At 36.6% G+C, this 27,085-nt stretch overlaps 1 protein-coding gene across 13 annotated transcripts in view; it reads right to left on the bottom strand.

Annotated features, from left to right (window-relative positions):
- Window positions 1–27,085, bottom strand: part of NBEA (neurobeachin) — a 671,041-nt gene that overhangs the window by 11,160 nt on the left and 632,796 nt on the right. For 6 of the 13 annotated variants that reach the window (XM_070578754.1, XM_070578745.1, XM_070578749.1 and 3 more), the window contains 6 exons: window positions 14,188–14,250; window positions 13,778–13,867; window positions 10,837–11,029; window positions 9,160–9,231; window positions 7,118–7,273; window positions 6,429–6,599 (listed from right to left, as the gene is read on the bottom strand). In XM_070578754.1, coding sequence (XP_070434855.1) covers window positions 6,429–6,599; window positions 7,118–7,273; window positions 9,160–9,231; window positions 10,837–11,029; window positions 13,778–13,867; window positions 14,188–14,250 — 745 coding nt within the window. The remainder of the gene's footprint in view (window positions 1–6,428; window positions 6,600–7,117; window positions 7,274–9,159; window positions 9,232–10,836; window positions 11,030–13,777; window positions 13,868–14,187; window positions 14,251–27,085) is intronic. The other 7 variants (XM_070578746.1, XM_070578748.1, XM_070578752.1 and 4 more) reach the window with 3 other exon arrangements.

Below are 27,085 nucleotides of genomic sequence, written 5' to 3'. Positions count from 1 at the left end.
CCAACAAGAAGAGCTTTTTCAGTGAGATAGTCTATGGCTTTTAGAGAAACGATAACAGTAAAGATTATTCGCGGTGCTTATTATTTTAAACCTCATTTGTGGGACTACTAAGGTGCAGGGGAAGCTTTGGTCCTTCTGAATTAGAACTAAACAAAAACAGCAGAGTTTCTAAGATCTACAATCCCCAGTGTGGTTCTGTTGGAGTCAGAAGACGGATCTCTCGATGATATATGATATTCAGATTTTATCTATGACTTTTGTGAAGTCATTGCAGAGTCACTGCAGGAGGTATTTTCATTCATCCTTATGCCTACATAAAATATGATGGAGTTTTGACTTGAAATTCTAAAATATGAGATTTAATTAAAGGGTGCAGAAGTTTCATCACTGCTGTGATTTCAAGATTTATCTTAAAAAATTACATTAGATATTTGCTGGGATAGCTTAGAAGAACCGTGTCAGTGAGGAGTCCCTTATCAAGACAGTGTCCTCAGCCACTTACAGAGCTGGAGCAGAGGTCTGGCCAAGTACCAAATATGTCTGGGCCCACATTTTTCACAGGTCACAAGGTAACTCACATAAAAACATTCCATGGGGTGGAAAATGTCCCATGATGTGGTTTCATTTTAGTATACGCTCAGAGAGTACCCAATGAAAAACTGAAAAGACATATATCTCTTCTATTTTATATATGTATATATATACACACATATATAAACCTATTTATTCATTCACTCTAAGTTTTTCTTTTTCTTCAGAGATGACACTGACCACACTGTCCCCTGAGCACTGCTGTCACAGGGAAAATCTCTTCCCTTGAAGTCCTCAACCTGGATCTAGTTCACAGTACCTTACTCTCCTACCGTCATCTTCCCAAAACAATCAATAGTATAATCCGTCTACCTTTCCCAAGGAAGCAGCGTTTGGCATAACGCCCAGAGATCCCCTGGTCTGTGATCTGAAACTCTCCAATCATGAGAACGTGTTAGTCCTTCCTCTGGTTTTTAAATATTGTTTCTGACCCAGGCTGAGACCCTTGCAGCCTCAGTTGCATAAAGGTAAAGAAAGGCAGAGACTGAGTGGCAAGCAGCCCCCTTCTTAGTCACGAACCCTATGACGTCTCCTGATGTTAGGCTGAGGGGATGGGATGGCTGAGAGGTCTATCCCTGAAGGGGCGCTGTGCTGGGGATGTTACATTACAGACATTATCATCTGGCCCTCAGAAAGTTCTGTGGGCTAAGAATTGTTACACATGTAACCATGCTTCCTCTGATACTTAATGAGAAGGTGTTTAATATTCAGTACCCTAGTTAAGATTCCTTGCTCTGAGAAGTGAGACAAATTCATCTAATATATTTATAACACACACACACACACACACACACACACATATATATAATCTCTGGGTTATTCTTTGCCAATGCTTTCATCTCTTATAATACCATTGGTTCGTGGTGGTTGTGGAGCTGGGCACCAGGACAGTCATTTTAAAAGAAGGCTGAGTACAAACAAAGAGAGGGATGTAATTTGGCAGATGTTTGGTGACAGGTTGTGGCTGGCAGGAGGGTCAGTGTCCAGAGCTGAAGCTTACACAATGGGAGCCCAGGGAAGGGATGTGTGCACAGCTGGAGTCTCCTTTCCAATGGGCTTCTCATTTCATAGTCTGCATAATGCTTATACATGAGCTAAAAGACTGTTTTTAAAAAGTAAAATAGAAGAATCACGATAACAAGGTCTTATACATATTACTCAATGAATATTTGTAGATTTGATTTGGAAAGAACAGTAAACTCTCTTTCAAATTTGCCTATTGCTATGACTTTTAAAATTCCATATGCATGCATCAACAAGCTCTCTATAAAGCACCTCATATCTGGTATAAACGTGAAAACTACACCTTTAAAAGCAGACTGGATTTTGAGCTGGGTCCCAATGTATTTTAAGTGTCTGTTGAAGAGACAACAATGTTGACTTGCCCCTCTTGTGACTATCTTGTTGGAAGCTACAGCACGTAATGAGAAATGTCAAGTCCCAAGATCAATGAAACTCTGGGCTCCAGGGATTCAGCAGGAATAGCATTGATCCTTTCAAAGAACACCAGTCAGAGATGGGTTGTAATATATTGCAAAGAGGGGCTCAGGAGGATAGGCGGCCAAGTCCAAGATACCTACCTGACAAAGAATTCAATCAGCTCGGAGCACAAATTGCCTGCTCTGCTCTCCTTTCTTTCATGCAGTAGGCTGCTTCCAATTAAAGTGCGCAAATTAATTTTTATCACTTCCAAATTAGTTTCAGAATTTGTGTAAAAGTCTGTTTCAGATGAAAGCATATGTCCCTCACATCTCTGCACTTCTGTTATCTAGTCAGGGACCTATTTAAATCTCCAAGAACATTTTCTATGTTCAAAGTCATAAGTTTGAGAGAGTAACAATGAATATTAGTATTCTAAAATACATTAAGAAAATAACTGTAATTCACCTGTAACCTATGCTAGGTAGCCTTGCTTGTTTCTTTTATGGTCTGAGACTCTCTTGTCTACAAATTTTCATTGTCTTTGTGGCAAATTTATTAAAGCTATAAAAATAATTAGAAAAAGACTATTATTTCTGAAATGTCTAAATTATTCACAGCAATATATTTGACACAATGGAACCATAAACACTTTCTATACCTACCTAACAAAATCCACAAATATTACCTATTTTTCTCTGTGGCAGTAATAGAGCTATCCATTAGAGAAGAATAGTGACAATGCAGAAGAAGCATAAATACAATTAAAGCCACCTGAATTTATCTTGAGAAAGTTTCAGACATGTGCACGTAGGGTGAGTAAATGAATCCTATCATTTTATGATGTTGTACTGAATAAATGTGATTCAGCCTCTGACATACAAAGCAGTTCAATGTCCATACTCAAACCAATCTCTGAATTCTAACAGCTACTGGGATGATATGTTTCAGGCTAGGACTTCCCCCTTCAAGTCTAGGTCAATATATACAACCCTCAAAACCTAAGGGCATTGTGTCACACACTTTAATATGAATTTAGACATAACTAGCTTTTTGGTCTTCAGTAGCAATGCATTTGAGATAGAAAACACACATAGCCTGATTCTCTGACCTGTGAATTGGTAGCTAGAATAGACTAAACTGGAATAGAAAAAAAAAATCTTTTTCTTTCATACTGTGAGTTTTCTGATGGCAACGACTATGTCTATGTCAACACCCATGGCTGATCCCTGCTGTGACAGCCAGTTGAGTGTGTGCTGTGGCTGCCTTTACAAGAAGTGAACTGACCAATATATATGGTCTCTCTAGTCATGCATATACGTGCTACTAGGTTTGCCATTTTAACAGATTAGGTGAGTCCTAAATCAGTTGAGTCAATCAAATACTATGACTAATTTTTTTTTTTACTATTGTGATTATCCATAAGCAAAAAGCTGAAACGAGTTTTTACATAATCAATTTGTACCCCAGATATAAAGCTAAGTGAGCATTTTGTAGATCCTAAAGTACTCATGATACCAAATATTATTGGATAGCAACTCATGATTCATGTAATAAATACTTAATAGACTCAATGCATCGAAGCAGGAAAAGCAGTTCTCTGATGAGTACAGTGTAGACTCTTGTAAACTCCACATGTCAGAGACTATGACTGCAACATTCCTAGCTGCTAAGGCAGTACCAGCACACAGCAGCTGTTCAGTACATGCTTGTTCCTTGACCAACACTTTAGGTGCTCATTCTGTTTGTTCTGGAAGAGCATTTTTTTTCTTTATATTAAGGCTAATGGATGAAATGAAGCCATTCTATGTATGTCCACATTAAATGTCCAATAAAGTCTTGACAGTGTGGGCTTTATGGGAAGTAGTTTAGTTTCATAATGGTGACAACAGTTTTTGACCAAAAAATAAATTCTTATAAATGAAGGCAGTATTGAAAAATATGTACTGATAACATTTTGCAGGAATTTCTCAAGGATAATCTGTCTTTATTTAAAGCTTAAATGAAATGCTGCATTTTAACAAACACAACATTCACAATTTTGTTCTTAAGGATTAATATAAACATCTCTATTTACATAGCTCCTGTTGTAGGAACTTCAAACACTCTCAATATTACTACATTAATTTTCTTGCTAACTGATGGACTAAAGCTACAATTGTTAACCATCTTTTGGTTTAAAAGATCATTAGAAAATAAAGTAGCTAACAGATTACTATAATTTAACATTTTTCTTTAAAATTCCTTACTTCATAGCAGTACATTATATAAAAATATCTCTGCTACCAGACAGCAGTTTTTAGGAAATGAATTTTCTTTTTGGAAATATCATTTTCATCATTTCTGAGCTTCACATTGAAGATGTTAATTGGATTTGAAGTACAATTCTGTTTCTTTTAAAAATTTTTCTAATAACGTCTAAATTTTTGTCAATATATATGGAAGATACCACACAGACCTGCTGGTTAATTCAACTTTTCTAATGAATGCTACACTACTATGGAAATAAAGAAAATTTGGAAACACGTAAAAATACATTTAGATGAAATATATGTGATAATGTATCATGATTGAGAATAATAAAGCCCTCATTGGTAGATCAAATGTCTTATAAACACACATACACACACACACACACACACAGAATTCTGCTAAAAATGAAGTTTCTTTTTTTAAGGATATGGTTTAAAAAAGAGTAATAAGGTTAACTTATTGGTATTTAAAGTATGATGTTCGTTAATGTAGAATAGGGAGCTAATTATTTCAACTGGTTAAAAATCAAGCAACGCTGAATTATTTTCCCTCAAATCAATACCACATCTGAGTTCACAACTTAGAGCAGAGGCTGAAATGTATAATACACACATTTTCTCTTATTCAGTATCTACGCTAAGAGACATTACTTCACAATACACTTTCAGTTTTTTCATCCACTATTCTTCAACTCTAGCTATGGGCAACAAGAATAAAACCCCATATAACATTTGGTCATCTAGTTCAATCTCCCACTATCTTCTTAAATATACGTATATGTATATATTTATTTCTAAATTCTCTTCTGTACTATGATGAGGCCTTTGCTCCTCCCCATTGAAACTCATTCTTTTTTTGCAGTATTCCTGTCAAAACACCTAAGAGTTGGGGGGGGGGCGGTGAGTGGGACTTGAAGGGTAGATGTACAATTTGGTTTCCATCCCCAGCCATCTCACAGGCTGGAGGGGACCAGGGAACGTGGCCTCCAGCTATGCAGTTGTAACATGGTATCCTGTATATTCCTCATCTACTCTTACAATATTTCAGTGGCAGATACACAGCAATGCTGGGAGATTCTCTGTTTTGTCATAAATATTCCCCAAACTCATGTTTCAGTATATTTTGGAGTACTGTTTAAGCTGTGATCAACGTGTGAATTACAATTAGAATAACCTTGGTTTAGGTACTTGCCATTATCAACACTTTACAGTAACCATTCTCTATTTTACAGGAAATACTTGCATTTGAACTATTGAAAACTTGGTAACTAAAAACAGTAATTATTTCTAGGAATCTCTTATCTAGTTCTTCTGTCATTTAACAATATTTACTGAAAACCTATTATGAGTGTCACTATGCCAGGAACCAGAGACTGAAGGTGGAAAGGAAGAGACTCACAATCCACTTCAGTGTTTCCTCAGAACAACAGTTCTAAGAACAATCACTGCTCTTCCACGAACAAAATGTTCCATGGAAAAATACGTTTGAGAAACTGTGGGTGAAAGAAACGTCAAGAGATTTATTTGTGTAAGAGCTTACATGCAGAGTAAAAGTATATGCAGCATTTTCTAAAATTATTTTACTCTGGAGTTCCCTCATTTCTTCCCCACAGGACATCGTAGGGAACACTGTTGAATAAAAAACACTTGGGAATCATCCCAAGCAAAGAAACCGTCTTATTCAGGTTTTGTCTCTCCAGTGGCTAATCTGAAGGGAGCACCCAATCATTGTTAAGTGAATAAACAGAGACATTTACTAGACTACATGGTAGAAAGTAGTACGTGCCCTCACTGAGGCACAAATAAAACCCCATGGAAATTCAGAGAAGGGAGAGAATGTATTCAGCGGAGAGAAATCATATGAGATTTAATGGACCAGGTGACACTGGAGGGAACTTCTGAAGGATGCGCCATGTGGACACTGGGGAAGGGCTGCTGAGCAGACAGTCAGTGTGAGGCCCTGGGCGTCGCCCCAGGCTAGAGGCTATACAGGTGCTCTTTTTCACACTTTGAACATAGCCGCATTCCAACAAAGATTTTTGCCACTTAAGCTTTCATATTTTAAAATACTTATAACCCCAGGAAAAACTATTAGGAAAATTAAAAAGGCAGAATACATTTAAATGAATTCATAGTCTGATAGGACAATCCTAGACAAATACTTACTGCTATTCGGGTTGTCTCCTATGATATGGTGTCGCCCACTCCAGTACCAGAGAAGCAGGGTAGCATCTCGAGACCCAGACACGATGTAGCAGTCCCCACCGATGTATGACTCAGACCTGGCCAAGCACGTGACCACATCCCAGTGGCCAAATACAATCTGAGTTAATTTCCCTGAAATACAGAAACAGCAGGTTTAATTCATTTGCTATTTCTCTTCAAACAGTAATAAGCTTAACTTTATTTTACTACATTTGTGAAAAGTGAATCTACAGACCTACAAATTTATAAAGTAATTCAAATCCAGCTACAGATTTATTTTCCTGAATTGCTTCTGAAAAATGATACAAGAATGTCATTTGGGATTGTTAAGGACAGGACTTATAAAATAACACAATCATGATTCTTTTCTTCAGGGTTTGGGCCAGACTAAGAGGAGTTTTAACGTCTGCTGCTGGATTTGATTTGGGGGAAGGAGATGATAGTCCCATTTGTCCTATGAACTCAGGGCTCATGTTAAAGCTCAGAATGGATGGAATTATAATTAGTTATTTACTTACAATGTGAACATTTAATTTGAATCTTGGATTTCAAGATGAAAACGCCTATATTATTAAGTATGATTTCACATTAAGCTTTAGGTGTCAGAATAGGGATTTTGAAGAGCATAAGGCATTTCATAGTTAAGTTACCTGTTTCTGTAGAATAAACTCTGAAGCTCTTATCCCAGAATCCACAGATGAGAATATAGCGATTATCTGCTGTGACCACAAAACAATGCGCGTTGATCTGTATGCTCTGGTCCACGAGGTCTGTAATCTGCCGTTTGTTCACACCAGAGTTATTGGCTAAACACAAACAGAAAAAAGAACTTAAAGAAAGATTCCACAAGAGTTTCACCAAGCACTGTAGAAGGAACACTTTTATGCTTCCTTTATCTAGAAATGGGTTTTTGAGGCTATAAGATTATTATGATTTTAACACTTCCTCATGAGGAATATAAACTTTTTTAGCAGCAGTGATTATTTATGAGCTATGTTACATTAAAATTTTTCATAAATTTAAGTTCTTCCTCCACCAAAAAATAAACACAATACGAGAAATTCAACATAATGAATTTAAAACAATGAAAATATTTAAATGCATTTGATTTTATAGATGTTCACTACGGACAAGTTCATTAGTGTCCAACAAGTTCAATAATAATGAGGAATAAATATTGTATGGAGTATTTTATATAAGGAAAAAAGTCAATATTCGCCCCAATCTGTCATTTTCTGATGGCATTTACAATTCATGTGAAGAGAAGAGGGCAGAGATTTGAGCAAGGGATGTTGTTATGCGGCAGCCCCACAGGCGGCTTTAGGTCAGCAGCTTTAAAGACCTGGACTGTCAACAAACAGAAGGCCCTCCAGAATGGGTTGGCAGGGGAGGAGAAGAATTAAAAAGAGGGCAGAGGAATCGGGAAGGAAAGAGACAGGCAAAGAATCAGTGGAGAGCTCTGGGATTGCATCTGAATAAAGTCAGGACTCAGAGACAGTGATTTCCCTAGTGCCTGTCTGCAGGCCAGCCTGTCCCTTACTCGACGCCGTCCTTTCAGACTGAGTCCCTGGGCTGAATTCTGAAACAGAAAATGCAGATGTACATCACACCATCACTCTCTAACCAATTAAATCGAAGTGCTATTCTTTGTGGACGCCTACCATCACTATTAATAATAATTACTAGAGAACATAAACAATAAAAAAATTACACAACAAACGGTAGCAAAGGAAAAGAAATCAAAGGTCCTGAGTCACTTAAAAACTATGCAATTTGTCCTTGATTAATTAGAATACTGCTATTAACTTTTCCATGGTTATTCTCTGGCTGTATGTGACACTGTCGATGTCAGAGGAATAGCCAGGCTAGACTCGAAAAATATTCCTGGTCCTAAACCTTATCTCCTCCCAAAGACAGGAAAATGCTATTTTATGTACAGGGATAAGTAACTAACTGAAATGGCTCCCTCTCATCTTATTTCTGGGTCCAAAGATGAAGAGCAAATTAACCTTAAAAAAAAGCCATAACTTGTATATGGCTTAATAATTTTTCATACCATTTTCAATTTTTTTTCTAATTTAGTTCTCTATATGATCCCATGAGATAGGCAGAACAAACATTATTATAAACCATCTCACAGTTATGAAACTGAGGCCTAGAAAGATAATGGGCTTGTTCTGGATCATACAGTTAATAAATGTATATGTGATTATTTAAAAATATTTTTAATATCTACTGCAAAGAGTTACAGTTGATGAGTTTGCAATTCATAAGAAATCTTTACTTTAAAAAATGTTTTAGCCCCACCGAATGGAGATTTCTAGAAAAGATGTTCTTCAGTATTAGTTTTCTTTAATAATCTCTTTGAGTCATATATTTTAAATAATATAAAATTGTTAAAGAATAGTTTAGGCTGAAATAAAGGGCAGTTTGGAATTATTTGCCATGTTTAGAATCAAGTAAAGGCCTTCTGAAATATCAAGAAAATGCCACAAATAATTGCTTTAATACCAAAAAATTCTTAGATGGCATATTATGATTTGCACAGCTCCTTGATGGTAATCTGATGTTATCTGCACATTAATTTTGTGGAAGAAAAAATATTATTCAACTAACATTTATGATAAATAATCAAATAGGAATCTGTGCATAGTCAGCCACTTACGAAAATGTCTTTCTGTTGTGAACATACCAATTAGTGGATCCATTTCAATTGGAAGATGATGGGCTTGATCCAAGGAGTACCCTGGAGCTCCTCTGAGGCCTAAAGATTAAATAAGAGAAAATACCATAAAATTCTCAGAAAGGAGGAATTTCCTAATAAGCAGTGTTCTATGATGATTATACAAAATATATATTTGCTTAAAAATTATTTGGTAAATTATTCTAAGAATGATTAAATCACACTACACGTCCCTGTAGATAGTCTTAAAAAAATCACAACAGGGACTGCCAGTATCCGCTTAAGATGCAGAGAGATGGAAAGAATGTTGTTAACCTCACATAAGAAACAGCTGGATAAAATAGAAGATCGTAACATTTCTTGAAGCATCTGAGAGCTAAGGTTGCCGGGCAACCAATGATCCTGAAATCTAAGAAAAGGCCATGCCTGCGAGCAGGGAGGGAGGTGAGTACAGGCTGCCCTGGGCCAGGGCAGAGGGGAAGATGGGGCTCCCATCCTAGGAGGCCTTCTTTCAATACATGACAAGTCAAGTCAAATTGAACCACACCTAAAATCTTAACCTCAGTAAAAGCTACTTTCAGAGGCTTAATATTTAGGGCTTGATTGAGTTCATTAGTCATAACTTTTTACAAGTGATTATGTAACATACTTAACAATTCTAAAGAAAAATTTAATTCTTTTACAGTTTTCTCTCAAGGTAAACATTTCTAGAGGCTAAGACTCCTGTGATTAATAAAGTCATTTATATTTTTAAGATATGTGCTGCATAATTCTGATTGAATGGAAGTAGTTCTACCTCATGTTGATAATTTCACCAATAACCGTAAAATAGGTGCATTTGGAAACTCTTAGGAGATTAAGCTATGATATAAACCACTGTTTTTCAGAGCAATGCAGAAGTCAGTAGAATAGAAAGATTCAGGTTAATTCACCATGGCTCATCCATTCAGTTCTGGAGACAGTAGGAGTCCTACGGTCTTCCAAGGAGATTTCAAACAGCAAACTGGGCCAACTAAATCATTTGGTCACATCCACTTCTGTCTTGGTTAAATAAGTATCAATATGTATAATTTTTACAACAGAATTTTATCACTTCAAGATGTACTGGTGGGAACTTTCAGGAATGAGTCTGGAGAAAAGGCATGTGAAGTCACTGAACAATTCAGATGTTGTCTTTTCTCAAAGACTCTAAGCTCCACAAGAAGAGAGACGGTGTTTGTCCTGTTCACTGCTCTACTCCCAGTGCTCAGGACTACCTGACACATAGCGGCCGTTCAAATATTTGCTAAATAAATTAACGAAGTAGAAGAAAGAAGATTTGAAACCATCATCCAGAAAATCCAGATTCAAACTCACTTTTGTTTAACATGGGATAAAACTATGTTATTGTTTTTCTGGGGGGCAGTGGTAGAGTGGGAGGACCTGAATTATTTGTAGAACTGCTTCAATTTATCAAATATTCATTGAGTATTTAACCATTAGCCAAGCGTTCTGCAAGGCACTAAAATACAGCAGCAGTGAATAAGACAGAAAAGAATCATTTAGTTAAGTTTGGCAATTTTTCACTTTGCTGCTTTTTGTAGATAATTTGGCATCCTAGCTAGCCCCCTTAACTTCCTAGCTTACCTTTGCTTAATGGCAGCTTTTAAGAACCCTTTAGTAAGTGACTTGCTTAGGCACACATACCTACTGTGTTGTGCCATCGATTCACTGCAAACAGCCTGCTGCAGGTCACGGTCACCACAGCGGGGATGGTCAGGTGGGGCAGCGTGTTGGCTGCCACATGGGTTACTGGAGAATTTGATGGAAACTTCAGCACCATGATCACATCCTGTTGCATCTGATCTTTAAACATGAGTGGACTCTGTGGAAGGAAACACTGTTGAATAGAAAAGGAAGAGAGCAGAAGAAAACAGAAGGAATAACACAGTTAGTGAGAGCTCTGGGGAGAGTGAGGTTAAAACAGAGGAGGCTAGCACGAGCGTATACAGAGCACACAGCAGTCTGAACTTTCACACTGTGAGGACGGCACAGAGCAAAGAGCAGGGCCTCTGTGTGGTCACTGATAGAGGACACCGAATTACTAAAGACCAGCCTCAAGTTAATTATCACCAGACTGCAATGTGAGAAGTTAGCTTACAGACATGCCCACATGATGTAGTCTAGTTATTCAGTGCAGTTAAAACATCATTTGGTGGAAAAATTAGTCAAGTCAGTTGCTGACATTGTTTCCAGGAAATATAAAGTGAATTGACTGATACTTTAATTTTTTACCTGGTTGATCTGGGGTCATGGCTACAGTCTAAATAATTAAAATATGCTAGGCCCCCTTGTCCGAGCTTTCACACATTTCTGCTGTAGCACTACTGACTGTGGATGGCTTGTGCCTCCTCCCCTCTTCCAGACTGTGAGCTTTCTGAAGCTAACCCTTCTCTTCTTTTTTAAATCTTTGTTTCGCAAACATCCAGCATATGACCTGATAGAAAGTAGATACTACAAGTGCCAGTATTAAGTAACATAAAACACTATAAATACTACTAAATAAAAGACACAAAATTGGGATGCTGGAAATAACCATTTGATAGCTTCATACATGTTTTGCAATGGTTTGCTGCATTTATGAATCTCTGTTACACGAACTTAGAAAGCTTTGATTTTCTTTATAAACAGTTCCATGCCAATTTAGTCTCTAAGAATTTCCCTTAGGAAAGTAATGAATTCCGACTGGGCATTTCTCCAGGATAAATATTTTTATTATTATTATTAAACAGAGGAAATTAACACGGGAATAAAACTCTTCTGCCGAAGCATTTCATAAAATAAAGTGTTAGAGAGATTCTCTTGGACAGTCTATTAAAAATGTTTCATCTCAAGGCTTGGGGCTCTGAGCCACATCTCCACGTCTACGCTGTGACTTGGTGTCTATATGGGAACAGCGTGCTTGGTGCAAACCTTTTCACTTTGTCACACACAAGGACCCATTTCAGTCAGAGGAGTTCATTAGTGATTAACCAATGGGGCTGAAGTTGTTTGGTGGAGCTCTCTTAGAGAGAAAAAAATGTTTTCAAATATACACAGTTATTTACATGTTTCATTAGGAGTTTGACTACTGATTCCTTGAAGGCACAGAGGATGTATTTGTCACTGTGTTGCCAGCACTTAGCATCATGCCTGGCACACAAAAGGGGCTCAATACAAATCTGTTAAGTAACTGATAGAATAAATGAAAGATGCGAACAATATTTCTATCACAAAATTATGGCGTATAAACTGTGTTTGTTTACACATATATTATGGACCGTATGCTGGGGCTCTTCACTCCACTAGTAGGTATTTGCTGCCTTGAACACTGTCTAGAAAAATTAATGAACTGTAATTCATTTTGCAAACACATTTTCATCTTCAAGTATTTTTTACTTGAGTAAAAAATTAGTAAAAAATCACAGTTTAAAAAATAAATTCTAAAGTAGTCTCTCAGAAAAATTTTTACCTTCCTCAAATTAGATAAAGAGGGAAATGTTTATTATTTGCTAATAAACTGGAATAGGACTGCTTTGTTATGAAAACGGATTTTTAAAATTCAGATGAAAATAAAAAGAATATTACTTTTTCTCTTGCAAAATGGGAATAAAAGTTTTAATGTAAGTAGTTGATGATGATGACACCAGCTAATATTTACTGAGAACTTACTGTATGCCAGGTGCGGGTCTAAGAGTATTGAGTCATTACATTTTTAGGGTCCACATTATTTTTACCCGCATGTTACAGATGCTGAAATGTAAACACAGAAGTTAGACACCTTGCCCAAGTCGTTCACTAGTTAGCGGCAGAGATGGTGTTGGACCCAAGTCTGGCTCTAGAGTCCTTGTTCTTAACCCCCTCCTCAACTGCCTCTCTGCAGTGACCATAAATTTATATTTCTTTATAAAGAAATTCCTTTAGGGGCCAGCCCGGTGGTGCAGCAGTTAAGTTCACATGTTCTACTTCTCGGCGGCCCCGGGTTCGCCAGTTCGGATCATGGGTGGGGACATGGCACCGCTTGGCAAGCCATGCTGTGGTAGGTGTCCCACATATAAAGTAGAGGAAGATGGGCATGGATGTTAGCTCAGGGCCAGTCTTCCTCAGAAAAAGAGGAGGACTGTTAGCAGCAGTTAGCTCAGGGCTAATCTTACTCAAAAAAAAAAAAGAAAGAAAGAAATTCCTTTATATTTCTTTCCTTTTCTTAAAATGAACTACTCCTCCTATACTCCACCTTGCCCCCAAAACATTACATTGGGCAATATACTGTGTTTATGTATTTTTCACTCTAATTAATTAATCTAATTTTGGTGCCTGGGTGTGTCTGTAAGCCTGATGTGTATGAATGAGTTTATATAGAGACATATACAGTCAGAGAGGGTGGCTATTTTTGTGAATCCAAAATTGAGCTAGATTAAGCAGGACTCAAAGGTAAGAACCGCACTCCCTTCTCTGTTTCTCCCTTGGGGATCAGTATATACTTAGGCTGAAGAGTTAACCAGTAAATCAAGGAGAAATCAAGTAAAAATGCTGCTAAAATCACTATTTTATTTGATCTATACATAAGTACAAAGAAGGAAAAACATTTCAACAAGCTGATACGTCTTACCAGGTGCATGGCAGAGCTCCGAGGCGGATGTGGCTCAATGAGCAACTGAGAGGGCGTCTGTCCAAAGTTCTGGATCTGCGCCTCCATGGCCTGCAGGGGAGGGAGAGTGATTGTCATAATCAATACGCATCAACGAGAGAGGTCAACACGCTCTGACAATGCAAGTGTATCCCAAGTCAGCCATGAAAAAAGTCCAGAAAAGTCGCCGGTGCTCTTCTCTCAGGGTGCAGAATCATCCAAGTGTTAGTATTTTGTAGACAAGCTTTGCTTCTCCTTCCAAACATGCTTCCGTTAACCAAGTCACTATTCTTATTTAGAAGCTGGGGTTAAATGCGCAAATGTTAACCTGTGAGTACATGCACGCAGCTAAAGACCAAAGAACACTTTTATACTAAATACAACACGTATACCTTAATAAAGTCCTTTGTAAGAAGGAACGTATGGGGATCTCTAATGAAATAAGCTTCTGGAATCTTAATGGGAAAAAAGATTGAAACATAAAGTCCACCAATGACAAAATAAAATTCAGAAAATCATATATTTCAATCAATTCAGAGGGCAAACAGTGGAAAGAACACTAAGACTTTTGTCTAATAATTAAATATGGTTAAACTTTCACTACAAAAATATATTTTAGTATGTATATGCATAGATGCATAAAACAGTACTATTTTAAGTTGCATCATGAAATATTATTTATAAGGTATGAATTATTTCTCTGAAAAATTTTCTGAAAGTGTAGGGAGAACTAAGCTATAGAGGAAATAATTCTTTGGGCATGCTGAGCTAGGCCATATTTCATTAAAGCCTATGCAGATGGAAATATTAATGCGATTTTACGGCTTCCAATGAATAAAAATAATTTTAGACCACAAACAGCACTGTATAATACCTTTTCTTGGTGGGGGTGTGTGTCAAAGAGATAATCTTTACAAGAAATTTAAAAATTTCTTCTATACATAAATTCTACAGCCAAAAATTTCAATATTTAAACTAGCCTAACGGAAATATTTTCTGAAATATTCTAAGTATGTAATTTAAGTCAACAAGGAGAAGCAGAATATTTACTACGATCATTACTCTGTTATCATGTTAATTTTTCCCCTAAAGTTGTGAGCAATTTGGTTGCACATAAAAGTGAAATATGAAAGTCACTGCTGAGTGCTCTGGAGTGCAGGTAAGTGGTAGACGGCTCTTGACACTGTGCGGTCACTAATTGCATCACTATCTACAATTCTCATTTATAAAGTACTTGAATTTAACAATGTTTCCTCCTAGACTGCATTTCAAGAAAACGTTTATCAATAAAAACGTGAATTTTCAAATTTATTAGCAATATTAAACAGGAATGCATCATTATCTGCCATATTTTAGCAATTGCATAAATGGGGTTTTGGTTCTTTTATTTGCAGAGGCAATAGGACAAATGATTAAATCTCTTTAAGTGCTGTCCAATTTTAATGTATACATTTATTTGCATGGTGTCCACTCACATGCAAAGTGTGACTATTTAACTAAATTGTATTCACATACATACAATCGTACTTCATCTCCCCAATGCAAGATTTATGATTATAAAAGGGAGAAGAGACCATTTCTGGCGAGGTTCACATTATTAATAAACTCTTGAGAATTATTTGAAAAAGAAAGCAGTAATTTTATTGTTAAAGCTGCCCTGGTGAGAAAATGTCGAATACCTAGCTTAATGTATCATGAACTGCTAACGTCTCTCTAACAATAGATGCCATAGCTTGTGTTTTCACTCCTCCAGAAAGAGGATGGGGTGGGGTGGGGAGACAGGGGTAAAATTAAGCACATTTAAATTTCTAGATCAGGGCCTTGCACTTAGGAGGCAGCCTTTAAATGTCCACAGAAGGAGTGAATCAACAAACATGCTTTGCTTGACTTTAATTTTGTTTCTCAAAGAGAAGTATTAAAAATACACGGGACAATGTCATGAAACTGACTTAATTTCCAGAAATCTTCTGTACAGTTCTTTTCAGTGGGTCCCGCCTCTGATCCTTTTTGGACTGAGGCAGAGAACACACGTGTACATATTTTAAATGACTCTCAAATGGCATCAGGATAAATATTAAGCTGTGATCAATCTCACTCTTTCATTAAGGCAGTCTATTCCCCACACATGACGTTTATTTCTTTTAAGACTAAACTGAATCCTTCTTCCTTGTGATCTACATCACATGCTTTCATGACCTACAGGTTCTTATTCCAGTACTTTCCTTTTAGCTATCTTGTAATCCTGCCTTCCAAAAATTCCTTACCCTCTGATTTAAAGATGTACAGGTCTTTCTGATCTTGAAAAAGCATGTGTCTCCTCTAACTTCTATTTCTTGTCATTATCAAAATGTTTGAATGAGTAGCGAGCACCCACTGATTTTCTTCACCTGCTCCTCGTCATATGTTTTGTGTCCTCCCCCTTTTCGGAAGTCATCAATGTCTTATTTCTCATCAAGAAGGGAGGGACTTTGTATGGGAGAGTGCCCCAGGGCATACACAGCCCATTCTGCAACCTATGAGGCATAGCAATTGAGTAGTAATTCTGAAAACTACTCCCTAATGTAGGAAGAAACGCCTCCTTTCGTGCTAACCTCCGGCTGGGTTCTAAATCCTTCCCAGACTCCCTACACAATGATGAGTGCCCTCCACATTCTCATGGCACATTTCTTTTTTTCTTTTATCATGGAATTCAACACACAGTCTTTCCTGAATATCTGTTTGCTCAAACTGAATCTCTGTAGGTCAGGACCGTGATTTAGTCCTCAAAGTCCAAAACTGAAAGGTAGCCTAGAAAAAGAAATTCATAGTAGTAGAGAAAACTTCAGGGCTCTTTACTTTCACAACTCAATACCACAAAAGCAATGAAATCAACAAACATTTGTTGAATGCTTACTCTGTGCCAAGGGATACAAAATCAGATCCCAGACTGCCCTCAGGAAGTTTTCAGCCCATAAACACATATGCCAAGTACAGGAGGGCCATGGCAGGTAGAAGGGCCACGGTGGAGGCGAGCACAGAGTACAGGGAGCCCAGGGAAGTGATGTCTATATCAGACTCAGGGTGGAGGAAGGGAGGGAGCCTAAAGCTGTTAGGAAAGGACTTCCAGAAAAAGGACATGACCTGAGGTTTGAAGGTTAAGAAGGAATTAGCTAGTCAACAGCAAGAAAAGATTTTTTTGCCATATAGAATTTTTCCATTAATAATTTCCAAATATACCAAGTTAAAAAAAAAAACCCAAAACAACTACTTACAACTACAAACAACTACTTGCAACTATAAGGTGGATTCTTTCTATATTATCAGAAATGGCATTTAAAAGAATTCAACATATTTCTATTTCTACATTGTTCTGCATGGATCAGAGAGACTTAATGTTAGCTTTATTTATTCATTAAACATATATTTATTGAGCACCTGCTATGTATTGGGTACCACTCTTGATATTGTGATGCTTGTCAAACAAAATAAATGACGATTCCTGTTCTTGGAGAGGTTACATTCTAGCCAGGACACCACAGGAGCTTACATTCAGCCAGACGTCACACAGTGGCATCCCATGGGCTACACTCAGCTCATAGACATGGTTTCTATTTGAGCCAACATTTATAGGTCAGGAAATTTCATAAAATAAATTTGGTTTTTTGGCTTCCATCAAGAAAATCAGAAGATCTGGCAATACCCCATCAGCATTCCTGGATGGCAACACTTGTCTGGTGCCAAGGCATGGGGACCACTTTGCAACGCCCACCACTCACATGACCCATGGATGTACTGCCACTTGGCCTGCTTCACTAGTTCATTCCCTGTCTGATATATATAGACTGTGGCATTTGTGAATCCTTTTAAAATCTAATACCAAAACTTTAATTTGGGTTACAAGAAATCTATTGCTGTATATATCTATTGTTCTTCACAGTGAAGAAAGAATAAACTAATATTGTATTGTGAACTCACAAGTATGTGTCACGTATATGGTAAAAGATTAAAACTTGGGAAATAAGTCTATCAGTCTAACTTGCTTCATTGCATCTAAGATGTTATTCACTATTAGAAGCATTATTATTTTATATACCATTAAGAAGTAAAATGGGGCTGGTCCTGTGGCCGAGTGGTTAAGTTCATACGCTCTGCTTTGGTGGCCCAGGGTTTTGCCAATTTGGATCCTGGGGGCAGAGATGGCACTGCTTGTCAGGCCACGCTGAGGTGGCGTCCCACATGCCACAACTAGAAGGACCCACAATTAAAATATATACAACTACGTACTAGGGGGATTTGGGGAGAAAAAGCAGAAAAAAAGAAAAAAAAAGGAAAAAAGAAGATTGGCAACAGCTGTTAGCCCAGGTGCCAATCTTTAGAAAACAAACAAACAAAAAAGAAGTAAAGACGTTGCAATTAAACTATGATACACCATTGATTGTAAGACACATTGTGATTTGGAGTGTGCAGGTATGACAATGATGTGCATCCTAGAATCAATAAGTTATAGTAACTTTTCACATATAATACACAGTGATATCATGAGTCTTACATGTTTCATACAAATCTAGCATATGTAATAGGCTTAAAATACTAGATTTTTCCAAAACAAACATGAGGGACAAACCTTTGGTATTTTACAAATATAAAAGACCATGTACTCATTGCTGGACAATCTTTTGGTGGGGTAACAAGAAAATATGCATTTGCTTATTCTTAAATAATAACATTCTTTCTTAGGCCTTTGTAATCACTTGACTTTGGTATCTTGGACTTAAGCTTCTTCTTGGACTTAAGCAGCCATTATTTATTTATTTGTTTGTTTATATTTCTTTTTTTTGAGGTTTAAGAAGGATAAAGTATATAATGCACACTAATCATAGGTGTATACATTTTTGAATATATGTGTGTGTGTTCACATATTTTTCCCCCTTTAACCACCACCCAGATCAAGACGGAGGGCTTTGGAATGGAACTGGAAGATTCCATATCTTGATCTGGGTGGTAGTTACACAGGAGCATACTATGTAAAGGTTCCCTCTTGCCCTTCTCCAGCCAATTTTTCCTACTCCTCACCCTCTGCCAAGCTAATCACTTTTGATATTCTTCACCATTGATTATTTTTTGTTTTTGAACTTCTGATAAATGGAATCAGACAGTACCAATTTTTGTATCTGCCTTTTTTTGATCAACATAATGCCTGAGATTCATCCTTGTTTTCATGTGTATCAATAGTTTGTTCTCTTTTTTGTGCTGTGTAGTATTCCACCGTATTAATCTATCACAAAATATGTCAATTTTCCTATTGATTGATATTTGGGCTGTTAACAGTTTCAGATTATTATAAATAAAGTTGCTTAGAAAATTCTTGCACATGTCTTTTGATGGAGGTAAGCAGTCAGTTCTGTTGGGTGTATACGTAGGTATAGGGCTGCTGAATCATATGGTAGGAATGTTTAGTTTTATGGCCAAATTGTTGTCCAAAGTGGTTGTACTGATTTTGTGTATTTACTCTGTATAAGTATTTGTGAACACAGAACGCAATGGTCAAAGCTGCAAATGCAGTAACGATTTAGACTGTATGGTCTTTTAGGGGGCTGATGCTTTAAAACTCTTAAATGTCAAACTCAATTGTGTCTCATAAAATAATTATATAAGGAATACCACTTTATTTCTTCACCAGGAATTGTTCAGATAGGAATTACAATGAAGTTAGTTTCTTAAGAGTTTTATGTTGTATTTATTATGTGGATTCTTACTTATTCTTATAAAAATTATTTTGTTGAATAATGAGCAATTACCATATTCTTAGCACCTATTTTTCTCACTGGTTAAGTTCTATCAAGAAATAGGTAGGTCACAAAATTAGTGAAAAAAAAAAAGTCATTTTTTTTAACACTTTGAAAGGAGTTCTAAAATATGGAATTCTTCAGGGGTAGGCAGAGAAGTAAAGGAAAATGTGAACTAAGTTATGCACAAGGGAACAAAGTAAGTATATTTGAACAGTATATGTGATTTTCAGATTTCACAACACATATTTGACATATAACTACTCACTTTTACCTACTTATACGTAATATAAAGCACCCATTGGGGAAAGTTCCCATTAGGGACAGTTTCCCTTTTGTCCCCTCCCTACTTCCTGATCGTCTCATTCCTTAGTCTTGCTAGGTTCTCTTTGTAAAATCCTTCAGGACGCACCTACCAAGTTACAAAATTACTCACATCTTTGCCCAGCTCTCCTTTCTTCTCACTTATTTTCAACAGGCTCTCCAGTCTTTCATCTTCCTCATAGGTCAGGCCGGTGTGTACGGCTGTGTCATCTATGCCCTGTACAAAGGTGCCCAGTTGGGGGGCAAGTGAGGGATAGAAGTGACCGCAATAGCCAGAGGAAGGAGCACCTTTTGTAATTCATCCTCCTAAAGAGGGTGTCTTTTTAAATTTGCACAAAGGGGCGGTCTGTGTTAGCTCTGGCTGTGACATATGCCTTATTCGCTGCACCTCCTGCTTAATTGCTTTTTTTTTCCCCTTCCTACCTTCCGTCCCAGGAAAGTTCTACCTCCTCTATGAATAAAGATACACAGCTGGGATTAAATCCAAGAAGAGGAAGTCAACGTGCTGTGGCATATGCATGACTCACACGCCTGCTGATGGGAGAGACTTCATAGCCACAGTAAAGGTAAATGTGGCCTAAGAAGTCAGAGTTCAGAACCACGTTCAAATTAACGTGAAACTCAAAACATTCTGCAAGAAATCACTATTTCGGTGAACACGTGTGCCTTCTCCCTCCCTTTGTGTTTACTAGTTATCTATATCTATCGGACAGCTTCTCTGAGAGGGAGCAGATAAAAACTTCAGTTAATCTTGTCTTTTACACAATGCAGGTAAATTTAACCCAGATACATTTTTCTCCCATAGAATCCTTACAATTTCTAGTCCTTTTTGTAAATGTAATGTAGTATTGTCTTTTGGATGAAATGCCGTCAGGTCTAAGTACCAGGAGGGAGATGCTATAAAGAAGCTAATAAGGTAGGCTGTCAAATGACCTGTTTCATCCATTTCCCTTGGTCTGTACAATCTTTTAAACCATTTTCCAGAAAAGTCAGCATTTTATAAAGTATAGCAGGTTATGCTACCTACAATGAGAAATATTGGACTATATCCAAATTACTAGTCAATTATTGACAATTTTCAGAAAATTCAAGAAAAAAATAGTAAAAGTGATTACTTGGGAACACAGAGAAAGATTTTCAATAAATTTCCTTAGTATTGTGTTTATCTCACTATACAGCTCTTACTTAAAATAATTTTATTTTAATGCTTGAAAGTAGGTATTCTTTTTTTAACCAGAAAATACAACTTTGACATACACTTAAAAATATATATGTGATTTATACCATCTTTCTGTTCTACTTCCAATTCTACCAATTCTATATCAAACAGGAAAAAAAAAAAGGACTTTTGAGAAGTGTGAAATGATGAAAAGGAAGATGCCTTAATGGCAGACTGTATTTTAACTGATAAGCTTTTGCTTCTGGTTTATTGCTGTAATAAAACAAGATCACGTAAAGCATTACTTTTTAATGCTAGAAAAGCAGAAGCAAAATAAATCAAGCAAATAATATCTACACTCTATTATTTCTTGCTATATAAACATTATACTATATAAAAAATTAAAATGCTATTTTATATTCAACTGCTTCTAGTTTTTCATAGAAACTACAAAATAGAACAAACATGTTTTCTTCTGTTTTAACAGTCAACTGCATTAATTTTAAGCCTATACTAGCAAAATAATTAGAATATTTAAGCAAATATTTGTTAATTCAAGAAAAAAGAAGCACATTTGTGTTAGCTATCTGACTATGTTGTACAATATTTGAGGGAGGAGATTCTGATTGCTCATTTACCTGCCTCAGTGCTTGATTTTATTCTTTTAGTATAAACTGAAAAACAATGAATAGGAGACTTATCCTTCTGCTGATTCCTATTTCCTCCTTGGAATGATGGATTATAAGGATATTACATAACTGACTTAACAAATGAATGTGAAAAAACAAGTACTATATCCTCTGGATAGAAAATGCTCTGTCCAGAACATTTTTTCTTCAAATTAAGTCAGTACCATTGGTGGCAAGCTCACTCAGTTTTTTCTACTTAAAAATGAGCATAAGTCAATTCAGGCAGGAAAAGTACAAGTACTTTAACGTAGCAGGCAGTGGTCCTTGTACCCTGGATGCCTTAAATAAGTTTGCCTATCCTAGAGCAGTGACTGACTCAGGCGGACAGAGAAGTGAGCTCAATCATCTTCCTTGTTCCTGGGAGACTGGCCTCCATGGACTGCATCACTGGTACTCCCTTGCTTTTTGGCTTCCCGCTGAGTTCAGCCAATGAGATCTCAGGAAAGGACACAGGAAGGTGAGACGTTTATTGTATGGTCCCTCCTTGCCAGGTCCCAGTTTGGCAGTGGCTGGGTTGATTCCTCTGGGCCAGCTCCTGTTGGGCAACCACTTTCCCAGGGCTCCTTCTCCTGCAGGTTCTGGTAATGGCTCTCTCCCCTTGCACCCTCAGACCTCAGGTTGGCACCTAGATGTTAAGTCTTGGATGCTTCATCTTCCCTTGTTCATTCACTTTATCCTGCCCACAAGCTTTGTATATAGGACCATTAATTAAACAAACCTCATTATCCCTTTAAATTTTTTAAGAATTGTGGTAAAATATACATAACATAAATTTACCATCTTAACTAATTTTTAGTTTACAGTTCAGTACGGTTAAGTAGATCCATACTGTGCAACCAATCTCTAGAACCCTCTTTATCTTGCAAAATTGAAACTCTGTACCCTTTAAACAATTCCCCATTTCCCCTTCCCCTGAGCCCCTGGAACCAGCCTTCTACATTCCCTCTCTCTGATTTTGACTATTCTAGGTACCTTATATAAGTGGAATCATGTAGTATTTGTCTTGTTGTGACTGGTTTATCTCAGTTAGCAGAACATCCTCAAAGTTCATCCCTGTTGCAGCATGTGTCAGAATTTCCTTGCTTTTTAAGGTTGACTAATATTAAATTGTATGTATACACCATATTTTGTTTATTCATCCACAGAGGGACCCTTGGGTTGCTTATGCCCTTTGGTTATTGTGAATAATGCTGCTATGAACATAGGTGTACAAATATTTCTGTGAAATCTTGCTTTCAATTATTTTGGGTATACACCCAGACCCAGAAATGGAATTGCTGGATCATTTGGTAGCTCTATTTTTAATTTTCTGAGGAACTTCCATACTGTTTTCCAGAAAGGAGGCACAATTTCACATTCCCACAATAGTGCACAAAGGTTCCAATTTCTCCACATCCTCGCCAACACTTCCTATTTTCTGTTTGTTTGTTTTATTAGTAGCCAACCTAATGAGTGTAAGGCGGTATCTCACTGTGGTTTTGATTTGCATTTCCCTAATGATTAGTGATGTTGAGAATCTTTCCATGTGCTTGTTAGCCATTTGAATATCTTTTTTGGAGTCTTCATTATCCCTTTGAGAGGGTAATGTGCTGAGATCCTAATTGATACAAAGAGGACTGGTATTCAGGTGTAGTATATAAGAGAAATGGTAGTTGGCTTTTGCTTAATTTCCAGGTAGGACTGAGTAAAACATGATTATATCCAAGCAAGAGACATTTTCAGTGAGGATTCAGAATATTTGGGGGATAAACACTATTATAAGCTTCTTGGGGGAGACCATAGAGTCTCTTTGCAGTTTATACTTGTTAATCCTCAAGAAAAGAACTAAAACATTCTTTTCTGGATGATTTAGAGATTGATCTACCTGGAAGCAAGGGTTTTAGCAGATGATCTTTTAAGGATTCTTCTAGGTTTTTGGTTCTTTGCTCACTTTTTGGGTTGATCATTAAACAGTATACAAGTAGACGACTCAACCCAGAAACGCTTAGTGATAAGGGAGAAGAATCAGGACAACATCCCTGCCAAATTCTCCCTGGGTGAATAGTTTATATGAAGCAAACTCTATGCTGGCTGATTCAGGAACTGGGGGAGGAGGAGGGGAGGAAGGTGCGGAGAAGGTGGAGGAGGAGGAGGAGGAGGGGTAAGGAGAGAGAAGCGGTAGTACACGTGGTGACCTTTCTTCACCACACAAAGGAAGTTCAGTTGGAGTGTCTGATCATGAAAAGAGAATAATGAAAATACTAAAAGCTGAAATAGATTGGCTTGGTATGGGGAATGACATCAAGACAAAGGTTCACCAGGTGGTGGCATAAACGTTACAAAATGAAATCATACACTTTTATTAAATTAAATTCAAATTAAAAATAGTATTGCATGTATTTGGCAGAACGAAATGCTCTTCTTTGATTTGACATAAATGGGAAGCAGTAATTTAGATACAGTACATTGAGATTTCAAATGGCTTTAAATAGGCTCATTATCAATATGTTTAAAACCTTTAAAAATGAGTCCTAAACCTCTAACTGAAATGCTTAGGTACTTAGGTCGAGTAATATCTACTTCACAAATTGAAGCACGAAATATGTTTTGAATAACTGTTAATTTATGCTAGGGTAACAACTGTGTAATATAACTGAGATCTATGTTAATAGAAGATAAGGAAATGCCTTCCAGCTATTTCTATTACAAACAGCAGGCTGCAATTTTCACCCTTCTTCCTCATGTAAAATAGGACTTTAGATGCTTGTGAAGGCATTTGCTGTTAATTTCTAAAAATCAATAATTAGCACTTCTCAATGCCACACAATAAAAATAACACAAAGAGGAGACAAAGTACACTCACATAAATGACACACATCCCAGTTTGACTAGTTGCATTATTTATGCTTTCCTAGTGTATGATTGATGACCATGGACTACGCAAGAACTACAGTAATTACAAGGAGAAAAGATAAACCTAAATTAAAGATTTATTCACTAATCAAAATTAAATGTGTGTTATTAATTTCCTCAATACTAATTTCCATATAGAAATTTTATTCATTGAATCTTTGCAATGTAAGCCTTATTGCTGCAGATGAGAAACACATAAACAGATACATTTGAACCTATACTCTTGTTAGTTTTAGGGATCATAATATTCTTCTTGTTCCCAAAATGACTCTTTAAACTTAAAAAATACCTAATGTGTGTTTCCTTTATAATAATTTAAAGTGCAGGGGTTTTCTTTCTATTTTAATTTGGCTTCTGAATTTGTTAACATTTTTAGCTGAGTAAAACTTCCAATAATTATAGGAGGAAAATTAACACGGTTTTAAGAAATCTTGATCAGTCATTTTGTTGACCATTTGTTACAATATTGTCTCAGAATAACTGTCCAGGAGAAGAACCCTGAACATCCCCGCAGGAAGACAATCAGGCTCACGGCACTTGTAAATGAACAACATTGTGCTACAACCCACTCAAGCGATCCAGAAGGGGGTGTTGATATCCCTTGTCACATCAAAGAAAGAAGCCAGAAATGGAGAAGGAAAAGACAAGGGATACCAAATTCACAGAAAGAACAAGCCACGATTGTAGAGGTCATCAGTGCTATCACTACCACTATCTTCATTTACATCAGCAGGATGAAAAGTGGGTTAATTTTTTTTCCTTATAAATTTTATGAGTTTATCTTCTAGAAAAGTCAGCATTGCAGCTGTTTTGGGTAAAGACATATCTGTCTTGTAGGTTCTTGACAGCCTTATCATGTCAGTTCTTTGTAGTAGGAAAGAACATTTCACAGCAAGAAAATAAAGTGAAAACTGAAGTGGTCAATGCTACTTCCTATGGGCATATATTCACTAAGGCAGATCCAAAGGAACGCTTTGTTATTCCTGTCAGATCAAAGAAAGAGCTAAACAAAGAAAATATAATCTAAGAAGACCAAGAAATATTAGCAACTGAAAATTAGACTAAAAATATCATGTTTTATGACTACTTTTAATATTACAATGTATTTAATATTTTAATATTTCCAGCATAGATAGATGTTTGTGTATATATATATATATAAATAAGTAAATATTGCATGCCCCATATGTTCTAATAGTTTGCCACCAAAACAGCCTTTTATGACAGGCTTATGTGTATACCTCTCACAGTCAAAGAGAAGTCATTTAAATCATTTTTCAGTTTGGTAATGTCAACTGTAGATATGATGATATAGAGAAATGAATTATAAGAACAAAAGTTCTTAAAGATACTTCATTTAATTATACTTTTAGGTAACAATCAATGTCTGTGTAGTGCTTTATAGTTTACAAGGCATTTTCACATATCTTTTCTCTTATGATTCTCAAATACAGCCCTTTGAGTTAGGTATCATTTCTGTTATCATTTTTTAGGTGCATGAAAAGTACATAAAAGCAAAGTGACTCAGTGTCACTCAAATGACAGTGACGGGGGTGAGATAACCTATTATCTGATTTACACTTTTCTATCATCTGCTTATTGCCTCTCTGTACCATGTAATCATATGCTGAAGCAGACTTGAGTAACACCACCATGAGCATGGGAGTGATAATTTTTAAAAACAATTTTAGAATGAAATCTTTTTCACTCATTGTAAGAGTACAGTAAAAAAAATTTTTTTGGCATTTAATTTGTAATCTCTACTAACCAACCATTAACGATCGCGTAATCCCCTAAAATCCCTTTGGAACTCTCAAAGACTGATAAAATATGTTTTTCTGGGAGGTGATCAGAACAAATGATCAACAAAATGGCTGGTAAAGATTTCTTAAAGCCATCTTAAATTTTCCCCTGTAATTACTGGAACTTTTACTGAGTTGAAAGTTTTAACAAATTCAAAAGCATAAACACAACAGAAAGAAAAACTTTACGCTTAAATTGGTAAAATGGAAATATACATTAAATGTCCCTTAAATTAAGAATCATTTTGGAAGTAAGAAGAATATCATCCCTAAAACTAAAAAGCATTAATAAATATTCTGTTATTTTTAAATTCCTAGAAATAATGGGACTAAAGAAACCTTGACTTGAGAATCAGGGGACCTCATCTAAGTCTAGCTCTGATGGTACATTAGCTGGGTATTCTTGGTAAAATTATTTAATGAGAGTGTTAGGCTAGATTAATGCTTTTTAGCAGGGAATGTATATGAAATTCCTGGAGAGATTTTTTTCAAAATAAACCTACTTGAACCTTCTCTTTGGATATTCTGAGATGCCCATGGGATGAAGAGGGGACAGTAGATAGGGAGTTAGATAGGCTTAGACGGAAATGGCAAGTGTATTTGAAAACAGCAAGGGGGGGGGGTGGGAATAATTTTGACATTGAGTGATAGGTACATAG

The sequence above is a fragment of the Equus przewalskii genome, chromosome 16, assembly GCF_037783145.1.
Source record: "Equus przewalskii isolate Varuska chromosome 16, EquPr2, whole genome shotgun sequence".
NCBI lineage: Eukaryota > Metazoa > Chordata > Mammalia > Perissodactyla > Equidae > Equus > Equus przewalskii.
Note: the sequence above shows the minus strand (reverse complement) of the source record. Positions and strands in the feature narration are given on the sequence as shown.